Source organism: Corvus kubaryi, unplaced genomic scaffold (assembly GCF_017639235.1).
Source record: "Corvus kubaryi isolate FWS band 111438036 unplaced genomic scaffold, C.kubaryi_AGA036_p1.0 split2-37374, whole genome shotgun sequence".
Classification (NCBI taxonomy): Eukaryota; Metazoa; Chordata; class Aves; order Passeriformes; family Corvidae; genus Corvus; species Corvus kubaryi.
In genome coordinates, this window is record NW_024582082.1 from 4,913,685 (window position 1) to 4,935,700 (window position 22,016).

At 45.9% G+C, this 22,016-nt stretch overlaps 1 protein-coding gene across 1 annotated transcript; it reads left to right on the plus strand.

Annotated features, from left to right (window-relative positions):
* Positions 1-8,926: 8,926 nt before the first annotated feature.
* Positions 8,927-21,629, plus strand: LOC121658176. The gene is made up of 5 exons (XM_042014737.1): positions 8,927-9,527; positions 10,994-11,135; positions 20,276-20,335; positions 20,621-20,853; positions 21,088-21,629. The coding sequence occupies exons 1-5, from the start codon at positions 9,382-9,384 to the stop codon at positions 21,173-21,175; spliced, it is 669 nt and encodes a 222-aa protein (XP_041870671.1). The 5' UTR covers positions 8,927-9,381; the 3' UTR covers positions 21,176-21,629.
* Positions 21,630-22,016: the final 387 nt, after the last annotated feature.

A 22,016-nucleotide genomic window follows, 5' to 3' on the forward strand; every position in this document is an offset into this window, starting at 1 on the left:
AATCCTGCCCGGTCAGAAGGCTGTAGGGCTGCTTGTGATTTGATCTCTAAAGTAATTGCTAGTTGGGAGAAAGAAGCAAGACCATTCATTATATTTCACAAAGAACAAAGCAAAACACAACAATAACAAGATAGAGGATAGATTTGGCTCGTTGAAACAGATGGATATTCCCTCAACTACATTTCAAGGGCAGGAAGGTGCGCCAGCCTCTTTCCCACTGTGGATTTTTAATAAAAGAAGCAGAAGCAAACAAGGAGGGTTGATACCATGAGGCTGCAAAGGCAGTTGCAGTCTCAAGAGAGGCAATTTTACCTACAGTTCGTGCTGTGTGGTCTCCAGGGATGTATTCTTTGCTGGCATTAATTGGCATGGAAAATCAATACAGCCATGTGGATAAGCTGCAGTTGTTGCCTGGATCTTTCTTTCCTTCCCCTCCACTCAGAGTTGCTGTATATTGACAAATTGCTCCTCGGGATGATATGTGCTAACTGCACAGTTCCTCGAGTAAACTCATTTCTCCCTAATCCCCTCTGCTGCAGAGGCTTATGAAGGCAGTTGTGATTCCTGGATCTCTGCCTCTGGCTACACCTGTGATTAATGGCATTCCCCAAGTCTTGCAGATTTGGGATTTTGAGAATATGGTGGGAGAAAATTTGAATTTGTTGGGCCCCAGGAGACTAAAGTGTTTTGAGTGTCGAATCTTCCCTGTGTGGCATTAGATTATCCCCATTTACACATTATTTTATCCAGACTTCACATTCAAATAGCGATTCTTTAGGGGTCCCTTGAACGCATTTTTTGTTAAATATGAAGAAACACACTCAAGCTTTTTTTGCTGCTCTTTCTCCTGAGACTCCATCCATTTTTGGCTGTACTCTCTTGCGTATTCTTCTCTTATTTAAATCTGAAGAGTTTACTCTCCTTTTTTATTTCTACTCAACTTTTCACTGTTTTATTATTGGTTTTTGCATTTCTCTGGTGCTGGTGTGACATCCCAGAGATGACAGGATGGATGCCATGCAGTCCCAATAGAGCTGTCCCTTCTTGCTGAACCTCTGGGACAAAGTACCATTCCTTGTTCTTTACTGGAAATCTACTAAGGGCTGAAATAACAATAAATAAATGAATAAATTCAAATTAAGACCATACCGTATGTGGTTAAGGGGGAGTTAAGCTGGCTGCTGGTTTTCCCTCTCAGTGTCTTTATCTCCAGACCAGTGTCAAAGAGATTTGCTTGACAGCAGCCAAGCAGATAGGAACCTACAGTTCAGATAAATGATATAAACAGGGAAACAATAAAATAATTACATGGATTGCACTTACCATGGGAATGAGAGCAGTAACAGGGGTGTAGCCAGAATGATGCAACTCCACAAGCAAGAGTTTGTAAGTGTCCTGAGGAAGGGACTTTCTATTCAAAACCTTCTGTTTTCCCAGAATTATCATCTGGTCTAGCAAAAGGCTCTGCCTTTCCCTAGGGATTTGGTGTCAGTCATAGATGACATTTGATGCCAGGTTGAGTGTTAGTCATCAGCTCTCTCTGTGTGAAGAGGTGCCCCTCTTGGTGTCCCCACAGACACAGGCCAGAGGAGGAACACGTAGGGCTGAGGGAATTGGGATTGTTCAGTATGGAGAGAGAAGGCTCTGGGGTGGCCTTTCTGTGGCCTTTGAGCATCTGAAGGGGCTACAGGAAATCTGGAGAGAGGCTGTTTACAAGGGCTTGTAGTGCTAGGACAAGGGGGAACGGCTTCAAACTGAAAAAGAGCAGGTTTAGATTGGATATTACAAATAAATTCTTCCCTGTGAGGGTGGGGAGGCCCTGGCACAGGTTGCCCAGAGAAGCTGTGGCTGCCCTGTCCCTGGAAGTGTCCCTGGAAGTGTTCAAGGCCAGGTTCGATGGGGCTTGGAGCAACCTGGGGTAGTGGAAGGTGTCCCTGCCCATGGCAGGGGGTTGGAATGAGATGAGCTTTAAGGTCCCTTCCAACCCAAACCCCTCTGTGTCCAGGCCTAACTCTTGACACTGCAAAACAAGGACAAAATGAATCCAACTTTGTGATGCTTTTCAAAAAGAAATTGCTCATATCTCTGAGGATTTAAATTATTCTGTCAGACATTGCTGCTGGCATGAACTGTTGGCATGGAGACTGATGCGAAATTTAATACAACATAAATAAAATATTAATGACATAGGAGAAACCAGTAGTGATTTAAAGAGATACTGAGCTGCCAACCAAGCTATGGTTTGGAGTTCATCATATGAACAACAGGGAATGTTGCAGTGGGGATACTGCAACATGCATATATCAAACCAGGAGTCCCGTGGAAAGGAAATATATATGGACAGACAGATTCTTGATAGCTGTTTCAGAGATGTTTATTTCTCCAGCCGCATGGCCGGGGCTCTGCCCAGGAACTGTTCCAGTCACGGGACCAAGGGTCCTTCTGCCCGCGCAGGGACCACAAACCAACCAATGGGAACGAGGCTGAGCAGGGGCAGGGAAACCCCGTGTCTGTGCCCTCAGGGCCCCTCTCCCAGGGCTACACGGCGGGGGAGGGACCCCAACACCTCACCCGTTTTATTTTAATAAAAGGAGAATGAAAACAACTGGATAAACATAACAAGAACAGTTTCAAAACAAAACAAGCCACCCTCCTGAGTCTTTAAATGTCCAAACAGATTCTGTGGAACATCTTAGGGCTGACAGAAGGGAGACAGAACTCTCTGAGCATGCTTTGTGGAGAAACTGAGGCAGGAGAGGGTTTAACTTCTTCCCTCCCCCTTTTCATCCCCCACTCGGCATTGGAAAGGGATTTTTGGGGAAACAATTGGCAAAAGCATGGTTTTGTGAGGGAAACCATGGGTGAAAAAACGGATTGGGAATACACTGGGGTAATAGGACATAGGGTAAAAGGGAAAGGTGGAATTAGGAAAGGGAGACTGTAGGGGGGGTTTACAATGGAGATATTGTCTAACATGACTACGATTTTTTGCATATATACTGCCTTTCACAGAAACACCATCAGGCCCAGTGACCTGCGATGCTTGTAACCCTTTTCTACCTCGTATAATTTTGAATTCCACTACCTCTCCATCTCCCAAGCTTGGGATGCATTTTTCAGGGTTATTCTTTCTAATAGCAGTTCTATGCACGAATATGTCTTGCTGGTTGTCACACCTTGTTATAAAACCATAATTTTGCTTAACATTATACCATTTTACTATCCCTAAGGTCTTAGTTACTATGATCTTTTCCTTTTTCCGAGTGGCTGCTGTTTTCTGTCTCGCTGCGTCTTTGCTCTCTCCTTCGGTCGCTCCCGTGTTGGAATTGTCGGGGCTGCTGGTGCCTGCGCGCTCTTCCCGGGGTCGCGTTCGTGGCTGCGCGGGCCAGGCCGGGCCGCGCCGCTCAGTTCTCCGTGCGTCGCCTCCTCTGGTCGCAGCTTCGCTGTCGCTGCCGGGCGCTGCACCCACGTCTCGGCCGGGCCCCCGAGCGATGACCCCCCCGCGCCCTGCTCCAGCGCGTGTTTCGGTTCGGCGCAGCTCCGTTCCACCGCCGCCAGCCACCACCCGCACGCCGCCCCTCTCGGTCAGGCGTTCACGGCGCTCGCTCCACCACGCGCTGCGCGGGGCCGGGCGGGCACCGCCGGGTCCCGCCGCTCCCGCCGCTCCTCGCTCCGCCACCGACACTGCGGCTCGCGTGGCTCCGCCCGCGCGCGGGAACTGCCTCGCTGCTGCTCGCAGAGCGCTCGGCGCACGTGGCCTGGGCCGCACGGTCCCTGCGCCAGGCTTCCCTTCGCCAAGACACAGCTGACATTGCTCAACAGTCTCGGTAACTAAATAATATTCACGAAAATATTCTTCCATCGGCATATATTTTGACTCCAGTATTAACTGTGTCCAAACGGTTTTCCAAAAGCCCTTCGTAAGAATTAAATCCTAAGAAACATAGAAAAAGTTCTTAAACAACCATGCCAGGAAGTGTTTCAGTTCTTTTTGAGTTTGAATCAAGCTGAAATTTACAAATCGTTGTTCAAGAATCATTTTAAGTTTAAGATAAATGTCCATATGCGGCTCTGAGAGCCAAGAGTCTTCCCACGGTTCCTCCATAGTTTAGATATGGAATAGCAAAGCAAAACCAAGAAGAGGAATCCAAAGTTTCCAGGGTTTACTCACACAAATCAGTCGCTTAGGGATCGGGGATCGTTCTGCTCACAAATCTCCACCATTATGTTGCAGTGGGGATCCTGCAACACGCATATATCGAACCAGGAGTCCCGTGGAAAGGAAATATATATGGGCAGACGGATTCTTGATAGATGTTTCAGAGAGATGTTTATTTCTCCAGCTGCATGGCCGGAGCTCTGCCCAGGAACTGTTCCAGTCACGGAACCAAGGGTCCTTCTGCCTGCGCAGGGAACACAAACCAACCAATGGGAACGAGGCTGAGCAGGGGCAGGGAAACCCCGTGTCTGTGCCCTCAGGGCCCCTCTCCCAGGGCTACACGGCGGGGGGAGGAGACCCCAACAAGGGAAAACAGTGATTAAAGCTATAAAGGGCAGTGAGGAACAGCCTCATTCTGCCAAAGTCTTCTGGCCATCAAAAGAACTCAGAAAGGTCTGATTTGGCAGAGGGATGAAATGAAGAACTTCCTAAAAATGTGGGGCTTTTTTCTTTTTCCCCAACCAAAATTAATGGAAGGTCTCTGTGTCAGGAGGAACAAGGCCGGGCCAGCAGGCTGTGGGACATGGCTGAGAGTGCACATACATCACTCCCTCAGTGATATGCACTCACTGAGGGCAGAAGAACTCTTGCCTCAGTCTTGGGTTGCCTTTGCAAGAAGACAAACACTCAGAGGAGAGGAGAAAGTATATTGCTGGAGTGGGGTGCTGATTATATTAGTGTGGGTATAGTCTGAGAGATTAAGGCTAAAATCCCTGTTTCGATAATAAAATTGTTCCAATAAGTTCAGCTGATTCAGATACCAACCCAGATGTGCAAAGGTCGAGTTATAGCATTTACTGAAGGCAGCATGAAAAATGGATCCTGTTCTCCAATACCCTGAGCAATCACCTTTCCTAGTACAGTAGTTGGGTTTAGTGCTGCACTGCCAGTTTGAGAACTCTTTTTCTTCTGCAAAGATATTTCATTGAAAAGTTCCCAACAGTCCCCAATTCTGAATACTCACACTAAGTTATATGTGTAGTCACACACCTACTAAATGTGCAAAGATAATGAGCACTGAGTGTAGCCAAGAGCATGATGGAAAAACACTAAATGAAATCAGATACTTATATGAGCTTTCACAGGCTCAGATAATTGAAAAGCTGTTGGTAAACTTTCAAAGAGAGTCAGCAGAGAGGCAGGAATGATCAGAACAGGTCCTGAGCTGGTGCAACCAACATAGAGCTCAGAGCCAAACCAACTTTATTAAAATAGCTGGTCTTGGTGGACATGAAGGCAGAATTTCATCCCAAACCAGCATATTTATTATTAATTTATGTCTAAATGAATGAGAATTAAGTCCTCTCTGCTCACATCTCTTTTCTCTTTGCAAAGCTCGGTTATCCACATCCCTCAGTCCAGATCCTCTTACTGGTTGTATGTAAACAATATTAAAAAATAAATAAACTTTCTGAAGCCTGATAATTTCCCATTTACATAAATCATAAAAATTTCTCTTGTGTGCATTGGAAGAGAAAGGCTGAGTGGTTTGGGAGTAATGTAAGTATATCTGGGCTAAATATCTGAGAGAGAGCTGGAGATGAAAGACTCCCAGATACCATGTATTAGTCATAATTTAAAAGCCCTGTCTCCAGGAGATAAAATTGCCCCAACTAACTACTATAAATGCTGAGTTTCTAATACTGAACTTACAGCACTTATTGACTGTTCTGTGCATCACAGAGCATCATCACAAAGAGCCACAGGAGGAGGACATTATGTTGGGTAACAATGGAGACCAGAGCATAATCACTGGGGATTTGTGCTCTATCATTAACTTACCATTCAAAATGAACCAGAGAAAACAAGAGACACACATCCTCCAGAGCCACAGGGCAACAAATTCAAGGGCCCTTTTCTGTTTGCAGGTGCAGATCAATCAACTGGGCATTTGTGCATGTGCAAAAATTGTCTCAGTCCCTCTTGCACAAATGAGTATAATTGTATCTGAAATATTTTAAGCATAATCTCATTGTAGGAGGCCTACACAGGCACAGAGATTACTGGGAATAGTCACTGAGACAATACACACGGCATAAAATCAGTTCACATCTCCATCAATTATTCAGTGAATGAGAGCTGATGTTCGGGCTGGTCTGTGGCTGCATCGGTTTATTGCACACTATCTAGAAAGCTGCATGAGGTGCTTATTGACTCATGGGGATGTGGGGAAATGCAGGAGAATGGTGTGGAAGTGCTCATTAAAGTGTTTAGCACATGCACCTATTGTGCTTGTTTTCCTTCTATTGTCTCTTGGGCAAGCCAGGAGGCTGGGCCGTCTCCCAGAGAGGATGTCTGAAGTCAACATCAAAAATATTTTCCTGGGAAGTGGATACTGATTTATAAACAAAAGTACTCCCGGGCAGAGGCCAAGTGTCCTCATGGCCTGGGTAATGTCACCTCTGCACCTTGCGGGGTCCCTCTGGATCCATCCCACAGAGGATAAACCTCCAGTCTTACCTGCAGGGGAGGGGCGTCGGCAAAGGGCTGTGCCCTGCACCAGTGATGCTGAATACTCAGCACACACTCAGTACAGGTTCCTTGTACCTTCTCCACAGAACTCCCTTCTGTGGGCTCTGTATTCTAGACTGTCTTTTTTCAGCAATAAAGACCACCCTGCAATTCCCACATCATTGTAGAAGAAAAAGACAATGAAAACCAGGATGCCATATTCAGAGCCCCAGTCACTTTAAAAAAAACAAACAAAAAATCCAAACCAAACCAAACCAACCAAACTTTTCAATTGAAAAAAAAATTATTTCTTTCTGTTGGTGCCCATGACCCCTATAGCCTGACAATGCTTCTAAAAAAGGGTCCTTGTCTCCTGGTGTCCTACATTCTGCTCTTTTCTACATCCCTACCATCTCCCTTCTCCCCATGCCCCTTGCCTGTCCACACTTTAGAGCAGCTCCTTGCACTGAGAGCTCCTAACTACCCACCCACAGCTGGGATCTTGAGATGTTACTCCCACTCAGACCAGTCCTTTTGGTGGTGTTATCATGCTCTCATGTAGCATTACATTTTCATTACTATAACTTCAGAGGTTACTTTAGTCCCAGTAAGCGCTAACAACAGCATTGGTGAAAGTACTTGCAATTAGGTAAATAATTATAAACACATTTATAGGAATTCACCTAGGAAGCCAATCATGAGCCTGCTCAGGAAAAGCTCATTTCCAGGCAAATAGGTTTCAACATTAGTTCCTTCCTACTGCGGAAGGTGAGGGTGATTAGAGATGGATACCTGGGAGGAATGATCCCAGCCTGAACCCCTGTCTTCCAACCTCAGTGGAGGTTGTGGACAGCCAGCAGAGAGGGCAGCACCTCCACTGCTGACCCAGGGAACTCGTACAGCCCCGGCATGTATTTTTCTGGAGCAAGGTCTCACAGGAATGTGTTTTCCTGGCTACCGTCTGCTGTACTGGGCAGAGCATCAACGGTATCCATCAGAGGGTTGATAAAAATCACGTACTGGCAGCAATAAGGCACAGGATTAGCACTGGAGGAGAAAACCAGCAAATACTCAGTTTTAAACAGCAACGAGGCCAGAGTAAGTGAGAGGTGCAATGAGCAGTCTCAGCAGCATTTCCTATTTTTCTTTTTTTTTTTTTTTTTTAACATCATGCAAAAGCAAGGTCTTTCAGCAGCCCTACTAGAAAGTATTCCCTAAGCTGTCTGCTGAGCAAACCTCGGAGATCCAGGAAACCCACAGGAGTCAGCTGCCACCTGCTTCCCAAACAGCAGAGGTGCTGCTCTTTTCAGGTATTCACCATTGTGCTGTTTTTAAAAGATGACTAAAACACATTAAAAGCATCCGTGTTGTGCCAGGAAACTTGCCTGGAGGCATTTAAGAAGTTGTATGCATGCCCTCCTTCCACCCCAACCCTCGGGCTGTTTGCTGTTACCTGGAGATGCAGACGCTGCCTGCACACCTTCCCCCTCCCACCCCCCCATCCTAGCTCAGCTCACAGGGGTTGGTCACTAATTGTACCAATGAAGGTTGTTAAAATAAACCAGCTGATTTCGTGCAGAAACAGTAGCCTTTATGCAATTTTTGTCAACTTTGGCTGTGACAGTGGTTATTATCAGCTGAGGAGTTGTGAGCATCAAGTGGAGATGTTTTCTGCAGCTGCTGCAGCAAGATCACAGCTGACCTGCTGGTGCCCTTTAAATGCTTCTCTCATTGAACATTCAAAAGCTGAAGGGCTTAGACACATTCTTTGCCCCTCATTTCATCACAGCTGACCCAATAACACACAAAGGGAGCTGATTTGCCATTGGAATGCCAGGTTTTGCAACCATGGCAATACGTAAATGTGTTTCCCTTCCCCCTTCTCAGGGAAACTAGCTGAAGGACAAATGCCCAAGAAGAACAGAAAAGTTTGCCTGCTCAGTGAATCTGGAGTGAGCAGGCGGTGTCAGCCGGGAGGGATTCGCCAAGAGTGTCCAAAGTGCCCAATACAAAATCCTGTGCAAGGGATTGGCAGCTTGCAAGATTCATACATGTTAATCTGCTTAGCTGAATTTGCTATAAGCTTGGCCCAGCTTTTAAGGTTTGCATTAACCTTCCAAACAAGCCTGTCTGATTTGTTTAGTCATTCCAGCACAACTTTTTGAGTCAGAAGAATTTAGCGTTTCCATGGCAGAAGACGGTAAGTTCCACTTGGACAAAGCTTGTATGAAAGGAAGTCAGAGCCTGAGAGGAACTTCAATGTAATTTTCACGTTGTGCACCCCGAGTTTCATGGGTTTGTTTTCTTCGATGCGGAAATGCCGATACTTCAATAGATAGAAGCTTTAGCGCAGCAGAACAAAATATTCACACCTTTAGTGAAACATGCTCATGTAGCCTGTGGCTCACTTTGGATGCTCATCTCACTGGTGATTCCTGCCCTAATCTTGTCACACGCCATTTCTCTGGGTGATTGCAGCCTATTTTCCAAAGGAAATGAAAAAGTCTCCTTCAGACGTGCAACAAAATCCCTGCAGCTAAATAGGAAAAAACTTTCACGGCCGCTTTGTGGCTGCTCTCCAGCCTTTCCTTTAGCTGGGCTGGTCGCACTGTGAACAAGAGTTGCTCTTAGCTGAAGCTGCTCCTGCTTTGCAGCGTCCCACCCTCCCACATCCAGCCTCTCCGTAGTGTTTATTTCTTTTCCTGCTGTGGATGCAGGCTGCAGACGTGCGGATACCGGGAAGGTGCAGCAGATGCTGGGCTTCATCCCCCAGCCCACTGAGCGAACGAGCAGCTTGGCTTCGGTCCCATCCCACCCCGCCCGCCGATGCTGAACCCGGCACTTGTGACAGGGAAAGGTAAAGCCGACGGCTCTTCTCGTGCTGCTTTAGTCATCACGGCAAAAGGCATTTCCGTCTCCCTGTACCTACCGGGAATAGCTACAGGAACATGCTGGCAGCATCCTGTTATTCTGAACGAGAACTGCCCCGCAAGTTCTTTCCCATGTTACCTCACCCCTTTGCTATCTGCCGTGTCCGTCTGTCCTGGCTGGCTGGGAGGAGCAGGACACACAGCAAGGCCCTGGGCACGGGGCTCAGCCACACTCACCTCTGCTCCTCTCTGGCCATCAGGCACATCCCTGGCTGACAAAACACCCTGTTTTACAGGAGGTTTTATAGGGGGTTTGGAGGGATGCCTGGCTCTTGCGCAGGTGAATGTAGGAATTGTGCTCTCCCATCTCCCCCACTGACAGTAACCTGCTCTCCTGTAGCAGCCCCTTCCTCACCATCTAGCCCCCAAACTTCCCAAACCCACAAACAAACACAATTTAATAATGAGGTATTTAAATGCACTAGCACACTCTTACATGCAGAAGCAGCTGTTGCTAATAGAAACAGATGCTCCATTTCTGTAGAGGCAGTTTACTCAGGAATTGATGCCAACACGGGGCCTCATCCTGCACGGTGCTGTTGCTCAAGGGGAGCAGAGAACCACGTAGGAGGTGCTGAGCATCTTTCCATAAATACCTTCTTGAAAACAGGCAGTGTCTGTAGCTGTTTGGAAAGCAGGTTTTGATTTCTCTAAAGTGTGAAATAGTTACAGGAAGAAGGAAAACATTCCCCCATCAACAGGATGTCTGAGCAAATGCTCTGAAAGTAGTCACTAGTGTAGAGCGCATAAGCAATGCCACATCTCTGATCTCACATTTGATATTGTGGCAACTCTTTGCTACTGTTGACCATTAGCTTTAACATTAAAGACTAAAAACCCCATGGGAGTTAAATACTATTATGGAGTTCATCTAAGAATTTATCAAATGGCATGTGGGCCACACAGCTCAGGCTGCGTCTGTGTCTATACTCACCCGGGAATCCCAAGGCATCCCTGAGGGCTTTTCTGCAGCAGTGGAAAATGATGGAAACGTGCTCAGTTGTGACACGGATGCGTGCACAACATGGGATTCCCCGGACATGAAGGTCCATGGGGGTTCAGGAATGAGAACGAGCAGGTGGAAGTTGAAAGGCATGAAATATCCTGATGTTTTGGGGTTGTGGGTCCTTGAAATCTGCACCTGGCTACAGGATCTCCAGACTCCCAAGCATCTGAGCATCCCAAGCCCTGCACTCTCTCAGGACACCTTGTACCCAGCTCCAGGGGGGAGGCAACTGTCCAGGCTGCAGCCTGTGCCCACTGAGTCATGCAATGCACCATCCCATGCCCATCCCATTAACTGGAATATCCCCCTCTGCGTTATCTCAACTGTCCAGAGGCGGCTGAGGTTGAGCCTGAATTTCCCATTTCTCTCCTTGCCTGTCTCTCCCAGGCAGCAGCAGGCAGAGGAGCCTGAGACACCTTTAGAAAAGCACACAAGACATGGAGCCCTTGATGAGGAGATGCTGCTCTCACTGCTGATCAGTACTACACCTGCTTCTTTCCCTCCTATCATGGGAGGGACAGACATCCAGGTAAGCTCTTAACAGCTGTTCTCAATTCCTATTTCATTTTGAAGGCTGCTATTCCTACTTACAAGCACTTGGATTGTGAAAAGCCCTCCTAACTTTCCAGTAACACTAGATCAATTAAAAAAAATTTCTCTCTGCCTACAGACCTTGCAGTCTCTGCATATTGTCTACTCTCAATGACAGTCAACATATTATTGGTCAATAAAAAACCCAAAATGACAATATCAGCATTTAATCTGGTTTCAATGGTAGATTCTCCTCTGATTTCTATAGGTGTAGCATCAAGCAATAAAAAAACTCTGATTTTAGGGAGTTGCTGTTATTTTTTTTTTTGTCTACAGAGACGGTGTGAAGCTCTATTACATTTTCCTCCTTCTGCCCTTAGATCTGCCTCACGCCTCCCATAAAATAACAGTGCCCTGTTCTGCTGGGAACTAAACAGAGAGCATAAACTATGGCTAAGTGCAGGCTTGCCTCTCCTGTAGCCACAGGACAGAGGACTCAAGGTCCCTGCAGGACAAGCAGCCACCACAAAAGCTCGTCTGCTCAGTGAAGGAAGCCTCTGAGGAATGTGGGTTTGGGGTTGGAGCACTCCCCTGACACCCCCTGCACACACAGATGTTTTGTGGACATGTTTTATGGAGGTACCAGGAATTTCTACCCCACTCCCAGAGGAAAGCTGTGCTTACCTGGTGTCTGCTGCCGGTTAACCACAGCAGGACAAGAGCAGCACGTGCTGCAGCTGGCCCTGGGCTCTGTGTGTGTGCTCAGGATGGAGATGATGTTGGCCAGGCAGGAGTCTCCAAGCCTTTCCTGCATCTGGCTACCTGCTGTGTGGTCTGGCAAGAGACCTGGGAGAAGATCTGACAGGTAAAGCCTCGACCTGCAGTCCCTCTGGGTGAGGGGATGGGCAGGCACAGGGTTCCATGGGATGCCTGAGGACAACCAGAGCTGGAGGAGACCTCTGGGATCCTCTCATCCACCTCCACCTCAGAGAGCAATGACCACGCCAACATCATGCCTGGCAAATGCTTCCCCAGCCTGTCCTTAGAGACCCCAGGGACAATGTCTCCAGACCCACCTCCCCAGCTTCATATCTATGCTGTCACCCCCACCAGTCACTCAGCCGTCTTTTGCCACCCTCCCTCCCAATCAATCACATTTATCTGTCTTCTTTGGTTTTATTCTGCTGCTTTCTCTGTTCCCTCCCTGCCTGTTCTTTCTCTAATTTCTGACATTGATTTCAACACCTTTTGTTCTTCCTGATCCTTGTCTTCCTTTCCCAGATCCTCTTCGTGCCTGTCTCAAGCACAGCCCTAGCTGTGCAAAGTAATCAGCTTTGAAAACCTTTCCAAACTGTATTTTCCTTCTTGGAAAAATCTCAAAACCAAATAATAGATGTTTATTTTAATTAATGATAGACCACAGCCTAGTATTAAAATCACCTTCTGCTGACAGAATGCACTTAACTGACTCCTGATTTGCTCAGTCAATGGGGCTGCTGGATTCTTTCATTAATTCCAGCTGAGAACAGTGTCCCACAGCAGACTTGGCTCTGCACATAAATAGCACTGTAATTATGGAGCACATCTGTAGTTAAGGTTAAGGCAGTCTGCTTCTGCAACCTGTGATTTTCCAGGCTTCTAACCTGGCAGTGATGGGACCTGCTGAACCAAGACTTCTGCACTTTGCTCCTCGGTGAGTGTCTCATTGCAGCAGTGCTCCAGAGAGGCAGGAATGCAGTTTAAAGCTACATAAATTGATAATTGAGAACCCTTCTCACCTTTCACATTAGTCTTCCCATTAGATAACTGCAGCGAATCAGGGAGCTCAAGCCCTCAGTCCTGAGTCCTGTGCAGTCACATCCCTGGGACTGAAAGAAGTCCTTCCCTGATGTCTGGGCAGACAGAATGTCTGTGTCAGGGTCTGTCTCAGACTTCTTCCATGGACAAAAATCAATTATGACTCAAGTGAAATTTCTCTGACTCTAGGGCAGAACAACTCACTTGTTTGACCTTTGCAAACATCTTCTCTTAGTTTGATTATTTCACAGGATTGTGGAATCACAGAGGGGTTTGGGTTGGAAAGAACCTGAAAGATCATCTCATTCCATGCTCATTCCGTGGGCAGGGACACCTTCCACTATCCCAGGTTGCTCAGACCCCCATCCAAACTGGCCTTGAACACTTCCAGGGACGGGGCAGTCACAGCTTCTCTGGGCAACCTGTGCCAGGGCCTCATCATCTTCACAAGCAAGAATTTCTTCTTAATACCTAATCTAGACCTATTCCATTTCTGTTTGAAGCCACTCCCCATTGTCCTATCACTACATGCCCTTATAAATTCCTTGGTTCCCCTATGAAGGTTTTTAGATTGTTTGGAAGGGGATTTTTTGAGGTAAATACGTAAATAATATTTTGCAGTGAGAATTGAGTTATTGGCTGTGAATATCAGCACACTCCTTCCCCCTCTGCCTGGATAAACACACCATTGTAAGTTCCCAGTGGTGGGTAGGTATCTGGAGTGCCTCACTTTTACCATCCCCATGTCACATACCCACTGGTGACCTTTGTCATGCCACATGCATCTCCACATCCTCCAAGCAGTGGGTAAGGCTTCTAGAGGAGATGCTGAGCAATTGCTGCTGCCAGTTCCTGGTGTTCCTCAGGCAATCTCCATCCAGCCCTTCGTGTTTGTCTCTGAGGGGATGGGGAAACAGGATTCATTGACTGAATCTGACCCAAGAGGAGACACAGCCCTGAGCTGGGAAAAGCAGACAGACTTGCTTCACTGCAAGGCACCATGTGCTGCAGCTGCCAAAATCCCTGAGGGGAGATGACCCCCGGAGATTTATCTTCCATCCTGCCGGAGCCCGAACGTGGGGAGGTGCTGTGTGAGCGCTGGTAATGGGGCCAACCCCCCTGGGCAGCGGGGGCTGGGCTGTTCCTTGCGGCCATGGCTGGGATGCGTCCAGGATGAGCCGGGTTGTGTCACTAAACCTGCTCGTGCTGCCCCAGGTGTCATCCTGGCTGAAACACCTTCAATGACACCCCTCGAAACAGTTTTTCCAGACAGTGTTTGCAATACACCCACTCGTAAAACAGGCAATGCTGCTTTTGGCAGGATTGCTGCAAGCTCACATCATGCTCCAGCAAACCTGCTCACAGGCAGAAAAGTTTCTAAGCTGTCCGCTAAAGCGTTGAAGACAGACTTAAACAAATACCCGTTTGTTTACCCCAAAGTTTGTTTAAATTACACACCTGTTACATCCCGGTTTTATGTTAGTATTTCTCATTTTTTAAAGACAAAACGCCTGGACGTGAGACATCAGCCGGCCTTTTGCTGGCTGACACATCCCTAATAAGGCTACAGAAAAAGAACAAGGGTCTATAGTAGAAAAATTATTTTAAAATATATGCAGTTTTTTTAGAGTGAGCTGTTCTCAAAATCAAGTGCCAAATTTCTATTAAAAATTAAACCTTTAAACCAAACACCAGTCAGGTCCCAGCTGCTTGCAGGGGAAACTATCATGCTCAAGCATCAACCGAGAAAAGTTTGCAGCCGCTCTGCCACGTGCCCTCAGGGAAGGAGGTTTTCCAAGGCTGTGTTTGCAGCTTGCCTTTCTCCCAGCCAGGCACCAGGTAACGTTTGGGAGCCAGAAGCTGTCAAGCTGAAACCTCTCCTGCTAACAAGCTGCTCGGAAAAGGTCAGTTCCTTATTAATGAAGCCATAGCCAGCACCAGCACCGAGAGAACACAAATGACAGACAGTGCTGGGAAACAGCGGCCGCTGTGCTGCACATGCCACTGGATCTGTCAGCAGCAGCCCCAGTTTTTAATTTGCCCCATGCCCCAGTGAAGAGAATCAGAATAAATCAGGGAGTCAGGATGGGAAGTCATCTGTCCATGTTTCTTCTGTTCCACAGCAAACCAGAACCATATTTGAGGCTTTCTAGGAAAGGGTTCAGACAGGGATCACAGTGCCACTGAGCTTCCACCCTGCCCTGGAAACTGGGACACACACCCGGGGCTGTGCCTCCCCTTCCCCACACTGGTGTCTCTGATGTCTGATTTCAGTCACTTCCTGTCCATGGCTTGTCAGGAAGAAAGCATCTCCTCATTTCTTGTGAGCCAGAGGAAATCCTCTTGGAAGCAAATGCTGTGATGACACATTCCTGAAGATGGCACACGCTGTCCCACGGGGATGGTGCCATGTGTCACCTTGCAGCAGGTACAGCTGTGATGGCTGCCCATGGCTCTGATGGACCTGTGCAGATCTTAGGTGGATCAAGCATCACTCCATGAATTATCTTTCTCCTGATAACACATCTATATACATATACCTATATGTGTATATATATATAAAAATACACGTACACATAGATTCACACATTATACAAAAATACAGACATATTGTATAAAATAACTGACAGCATTGGACATGAGGATGGGTTACTGAATATCTGGAATAATCAAAGAAGGCAATAATTTTTCTTTTTTTCCTACAGCAGAAGGGTATTTAACAAAATTACAATTTAAACATTATTTATAGGGTAACTTTGTCACCAAAACCTCGTGCAGTGGAAATAAATTAGGGCTCATCCATCAAGAGCAGATGCTGCTGTTCCAGTCTGCTCTGGTGCAGTGTCAAACCAGACCAGGCAATTTCGCAGGATTTCACCAAGCCCCTGGAGCTGATCCGGTCGCGGCTGCCCTCGGCTGTGCTCGGTTAATGGCTGCGTGGTTAATCACCCTTTCAGCACGAGCGCTCCAGGTGAGATGAGGTCAGCACCACATCACGGTAATCTGGAGCTGCCTGATTCAGATAATCAAAGTCACATCCTCAGGGCTTGCCTCCACTGAGAAACCAATGTGAAACAGCCAGGATGGGAATTACCAGGATGGGAGTTATCAGTGCCACAAGCATTTGCCTTAAGTCCTTCTTCTGCCCCCTAAAATTAATAACCCCCAGTTCAGCCTAACCCAGTTCCCACAGCAAACTGGGCTCAGTGACCTGAAGGTAATTTCAGAGTGGAGGGAAGGTGTGGTGATAGAAGTTAGTGTAAAAAGCTGCAACGTGGCAGTATGAGCTCTGCCTGCTCCTTCAGACGTTCCAGATGGGTCTTTGGACATCTTTCCCTTTGGAGGTAGGAGAGTCATCTTCCTTCTGTTCCTACCCCCTCTCTTATTTTAAGTAAGGAATCATGTTTTACTTTTCTCTATTTCTGTCTTATGAAGCTGGAAGCACAGATCAAGTTTTTCAAGTCCTTCAAAGTTTCTGACTTCTGCAATATCAGCAGCAAATAACCTCTGCTGCTATGAAGTGTTATTTTATCATTGTTAAGTGTCATTTGTCACAGAAGAATGACACTTCTGATTTCTCAGAATGTTCCCCATGTGAGAGACCTTGGTTTCCCCCTAATTAGCAAATTCCTTTCTGATATTCAGAAATAAAGGACATGTTACACTCTGAAATTTCAGGATTAACTGGAGGTCACATCCAGCATGGCTGTGAATCTCCTGAACCATGGAAGAGGTGAGAAGACCGTGGACAGTGTTGAATTATTTTTGTCAGAGAAAGATGATTTTATAGACTTTTATAATAGAACACAAGACCTTGGAAATTATTTCTGTGTGAGAAAATGACAGGGAAAAGCAAAGCAGCAAACCAAAGTGCCCCAGAGCTGATGGCTCGTCCCCAGAGCACTGTGCACAATGTCCTTCAGCTGACAGCAGTTTCATCAGCAGCCAGGCACGCTGCTTTTGCTCCAAGGTGCCTAAAACACACCAGACTGACAGCCCTTCACTTGCTTTATTGGGCCTGTTAGTGAGAGGAGCAGGCAATCAACTGGCAGACAGGCTAATTAAATTGTGTGTAACAGTGTGGACAAACATCCCAAAGTGACTCTCAGCCCGCTGTGGGTGCTGGACCAGGAACCCATCACCCTGAGGCCACAGGAGCTTTAAGGTAGAAGTCAGAGACAAACAAGGAGCAATTTGGGCAAATTGTGTGAGATGCTGCTCCATTGTGCAGATAGATCCATTAAATCCTGTCTATCCCATAGAGGAGGGATTTGCTCTACCCTCTCTTTGATTAGGCGGCTCTACCCACAGCCAGCTGCCAGGATTCACATTCCCTCACCACCCTATCTTCACATTTTTTCTAAAGCTCTTCCCATCCTCGTTTTTTTTAAGGTTCTTCCCTGGTGTGAAAAACCTATTTGGACTTGGGGGAGAGAGTTTTCTAGTTGAATCCTATCAGTAAAGCGCCTTTAACAGGCAGCAAATTACTGTCCAGCATAAAAATATGAAAACCCAGGAGGAAACAGAAGGTAGGAAATCTAGGAAAATAATCACCCACATGGCCAGACTGAAGGCAGCAGATTGCTTTGCAAGCTTATCCAGACCATGTGCAATTATCCAAGATTTTTCCCTTTTAATTGTAAAGTAATCAATACCTACTCACTTGTGAACTTTAGTGAAAATAATGAACTGGCACATATTTATAGCAAAAGTCACAGCACATTAGGTATTCCAAAGGACTTATGTAAGCATCACTTTCTTTAATACAGCTTTAGAGAAAATGCTTTAAGAAGCTTTATCAGCATAAAACATATTTTGAATTTAATGGAAATTAGTAATTGGCATGGCAAAGTCAAAGCCATCTAAGTGGGATGACTTAACCCTGTTGGACAGTGTTTTTCACTAACTATAATGGTTAATCTGCCAGTTGAGAGGAAAATTCTCTTCTATTGTCAAATGCAGTGAAACAAAGGAGGAAATTTCTGCTGATGGGGACTTGTGGAAATAAATGAAATATGGTAAGTTCTGTGGAATAAGGCGTGTTCTTCAAAATAAATCCAATTAACCCTAAATTGAAGAAACCGAGTCAGAGCTACGTCCCTGTGACTGAGCTGAGCACTGGGGCTTAGTCTGGCCTCAGCCTCTGTCTCCTGAGCAGGTGTTTTCTTCTGGCTAGGCCCGAGGGTGCTGACATGAATTTCCCATGGAAGTCCTTTGCTCTGAAATATTTACACCCTTTTCACACCCATTCAGTGGTTGACTCCAGCATACATTTTAACATGCAAATGGCAAAGCCTAAGGCTTGGATTTTCTTTCAGGAGTTTGTAGCAGAGTCCAGGGTGGCCTAGTCCTGTGCTGTTAGACATTCCTGAATTTGTTCAATTAAATGTATGAATTAAACATACATTTACATATGGAGAAGCCTGGTGAGGCTTTGTGGAGTTTAATTTATACCCTGAAATTTGTTGAACATTATCTCTTGCCCTGCCATTCTTGCAAAGAACACCCAACCCCACTTACCACAGTAGATGAATTTAGAAAAAAAGCTCCTTTCTCTTGGGTCTCAGGATAATTTTTTCATTTGGGGTAGTTAAGGACACCTCAGGCTTGGGATGTGTCCTTCTGTAGCTACAAGCCATCTGCCAGCAATCATTCCTTCACAAATTCACACCAAATATCACACCAAATTCCCAGCTATCACCAAATACACCTCTAATAACTGAAAATTATGCTCCCTGCCAAAAGAAAGCCAAACAATTTTTGCTTAAAACCAACAGCATACCTTCAAGCTCCCCCCTACCAAGGGCAAGTCAAGTTTCTTATTTATCCTAAGTTCAGCCAACCTGTGGGTACTGCTGGGCTGGGCTGACTACAGCCTCCTCCTGGCCAATCCTTCTTGCTCACTCCTGCTCCTCCCTTATACTCAGGCTGCCATGGTGCTATAAAGACTTCCTGGAGCTGTTTAAAAAGAGATCACTTTGGATTACAAGACTTTGCCTGAATTCTTCTCTTTGCTGGCACTTATCACTTGCTGAACTTTTGGGTCCTTTATTAGAAGCAGCAACCAACATCAAAGCAAGAGCTGTTACCAAGGATTGTCGAGTCCCAGATGAAAGCCCAAATCCCACAGGAGTTAGAACAGTGAAAATTGTAGCCTTCTAAGATTTAATGAAATCTCCAGCATCCTTATGCCACTAAAATGAATCATTTCCCTTCAACAGAATGAAATGCCATACCTCCAAGGTTTTCTTGTAGTGCACTCAGCCAACTGTAATTTCTACTTTACATTTATATAATTTGCTGTTGTTATAAAACTCTGAACTCTGAGAAAAACACTGTCCACCAGTCACTGTCTTCCAGAACCTCCAGCACTGAACTGATAATGCAACCTTTCATAGAAATACTCCTTACTCTCCACCATGAACTCCTTGGGGCAAGAAATTATTTTTTCCCCTCTTTTTGTGTGTTGTGCCTGACACAGCAGGGGCCAGATTCCCATTAAGCAGCACATAATAGGATCTACAGCATAATGAGTGATAACAAGCAGAGTGGTAAATGATGTCATTTAGTGGATACTCTCCCTGTGGTTCCCTGTTGGCAGATTTTTTATTGAACTGACTTGTCTTCACAGTTTCCTACTGATCTAAAAGTTTGTCTCTATCATTATGCCTGTCTGATTCTCTATTTAATGCTTTCCTGCTGCAGCTCCTCATTTCTTGTCCCTCTTTTTCAGCCTGCTTCAGGGAATTAGAGACTCTGTTCCTGTGTAACCTTTTCTTCTTTTCCTTTCTTTTCCTCTCTCTTCCTGTTTCACTTCCCAGCTTGGTAAGCAGTGTGGACAGTCAAGTGCTTCTGAAGGCCAAAATGGGACTGCTACCACAGAGAAGCAGATTTACCCCTAAAGCAGAGATGATCCTCACAATCACACATTTCAGGAGACAATATTTCACACATATCACACAAACACAGCAGGAGCTAATACAAGGCTGCTTGGTATATTTCTATTAATCATCTTGGCCTCATCCCATCTGCCACCTCTTTGCTTTGATCTGGCTCACCCCACTCCCAATTTTATAGCACTTGATGCAGAAGAGCAAATTGAATCCAATCTCTCAGCATAAGCTCCAGCATCTGCTGTTCCATACTGGGGTCCCAGCACAGGCTGCTCAGTCCCAGCCTCATCTCTCTTGTTTGTACCACAGCTCCCATTAGATCAAACGCAGAACGTATTAATTAATTTGTACCTGAACTTGGAAGTCTCACATGCTTTGTTAGAAATAATCAAAATAGCTCTGCTCTGTGTGGAAACACCTTTTAACTCTGTCTTCTCATTATTTGCAGGGCAGCAAAGCCAGGAGCCCCAGCTCACCCTGGGAGCTCATCTCTGCAGGTCAGGAGAAGGTGAGAGATGCAGCTGAATAAATGGAGGGATGGGAAAGCAAAACAGGGAAAGATAGGCAAAATTCCATGTTTTATGCCATGTGCTCCTTTGAATAACACTTATATGAGTGTGGTTTTCATTATTAACATTTTTAAAAGCTATTGAAATTTAAACAGAAGTAAATAATCAGAGCAGTGTGTTTACCTCCATCCTCACCTGTTTTTTATAACAGAATTTCTTAACAGTTTGTAAATTTTAAAGAAGATGCCTTTAAAATCATAACCACGATGTTTGTTTTATCACAGATACTGAGGCCAGGGTGTTTTCTGGCACAAGAGCCAGTGCAGGAGGCCAGGGCAGGAGGAGGCAGCACTGGAGTCAGGCTGTTCCAAGCACTGTCTGATGAAGAGGGTGAAGTCCCAACAGCCCCAAACTGCCCTTTGATACCACGCCTGGGTTTTGTCCATGTGTTTCCCCCTGAGGAATATCTTGTTCTGCAGGGTCTCTGTCTGCATTGGCCATTCATGGATTTCAGCAGGTAGTGGTGCACAGCAGATCTCTAAACGAGACATGATTGTCCTTTTTGTAACAAAATCAACTCAGTGAAATGATGAGCCTGGGTAAACGAATGGAAAACCTATCATCCAGCAGCACAATCTCACTTTTGCTTTCTTTTGGAGGATGGTACCTCAGGCATTCACTTATTTGACATTCATTACTTTTTCTGGAGCCCAGCTGTGTTGGCTCTACCCCTCATTTCTTTTCTTCACAGTGCAAATCATTTCGATGCCTGCATAGCTCTGAAACAAAGCAGCCATTTCTTCCTCCACTGCTCAGCCTGGTCCTTCTGCTGGAGATAATTCATGTGCCTGCTGTTCTCATCCATCCCTGGAAAGGGGGAGGGCTGGGCTATGTTTAATAAAAAATATCTTATACTGTTTACTGACCAAGAGTTGTTCGACAGATGCTCCGTTCTTAGCCATGCTTAAGTTATTCCCTAAGCAAACAATGCAAACTGCACACTTCATCTTACCCAACACAAAAATAAACAGAACACGCAAAATATATGGTTCTGGTTTAAGTTCCCATATAAAGAATACTGATTTCTTCTTTGCTTAAGTATTTTCTGCATAATGTTTGCTCGGTGATTTATTCTTTCACTGGCTACAACAAATTAAATGTCAAAACCTGTTTATTTTATGAATTTTTAAGACTAATAGTGAGTCTTCTATTTCAGCTTAAATAATGTTGTTCATGAGATGCCTCTTGATGGATTGTATAAATAAAGCCAGATACAGAGATTAAAAAAAACAAGAGCTAGTTTTTTTCCTCCTTTTTTTTAGTTTACCAAAGAAGCAAGTGAATAAAGAAAACATCTCTATTTTCCCTAAAACTTCTCAGGTTTTTGAGTCTTTTGTAGACATAAGAAAGGACACTACCTGCAAGATCACTGCAGATCTGCTTTGCTGCTTTTGGGTCTCTCCTACCACATCCTGCTGTGTTCCGTCTTGCCAAGAGGCTGGAGGGGATGGAGCTGGGGTGTCCCAGGGCACTGGGACCAGCCCACTCCATGTCCCAGTATGGCCCAGGCTCCGAGGGCCCCTGGGCGACTGGACTGGGATCCACTGAGGCCAGTCCAAACCACAGAGCCCCCGTTCCTTCCAGCCAGGGCCGTCCCTTGAGCAGCTCTGCCCATCCTTG

What these genes read in the sequence shown, in the direction of transcription:
- LOC121658176 (XM_042014737.1), top strand. Translation starts at nt 9,382, where the DNA reads ATGCAGGCTGCAGACGTGCGGATACCGGGAAGGTGCAGCAGATGCTGG. An exon ending in TGGGAGGGACAGACATCCAG is followed by an intron (nt 11,136 to 20,275) that starts GTAAGCTCTTAA and finishes CATTATTTGCAG; the next exon opens with GGCAGCAAAGCCAGGAGCCC. An exon ending in TCTCTGCAGGTCAGGAGAAG is followed by an intron (nt 20,336 to 20,620) that starts GTGAGAGATGCA and finishes GTTTTATCACAG; the next exon opens with ATACTGAGGCCAGGGTGTTT.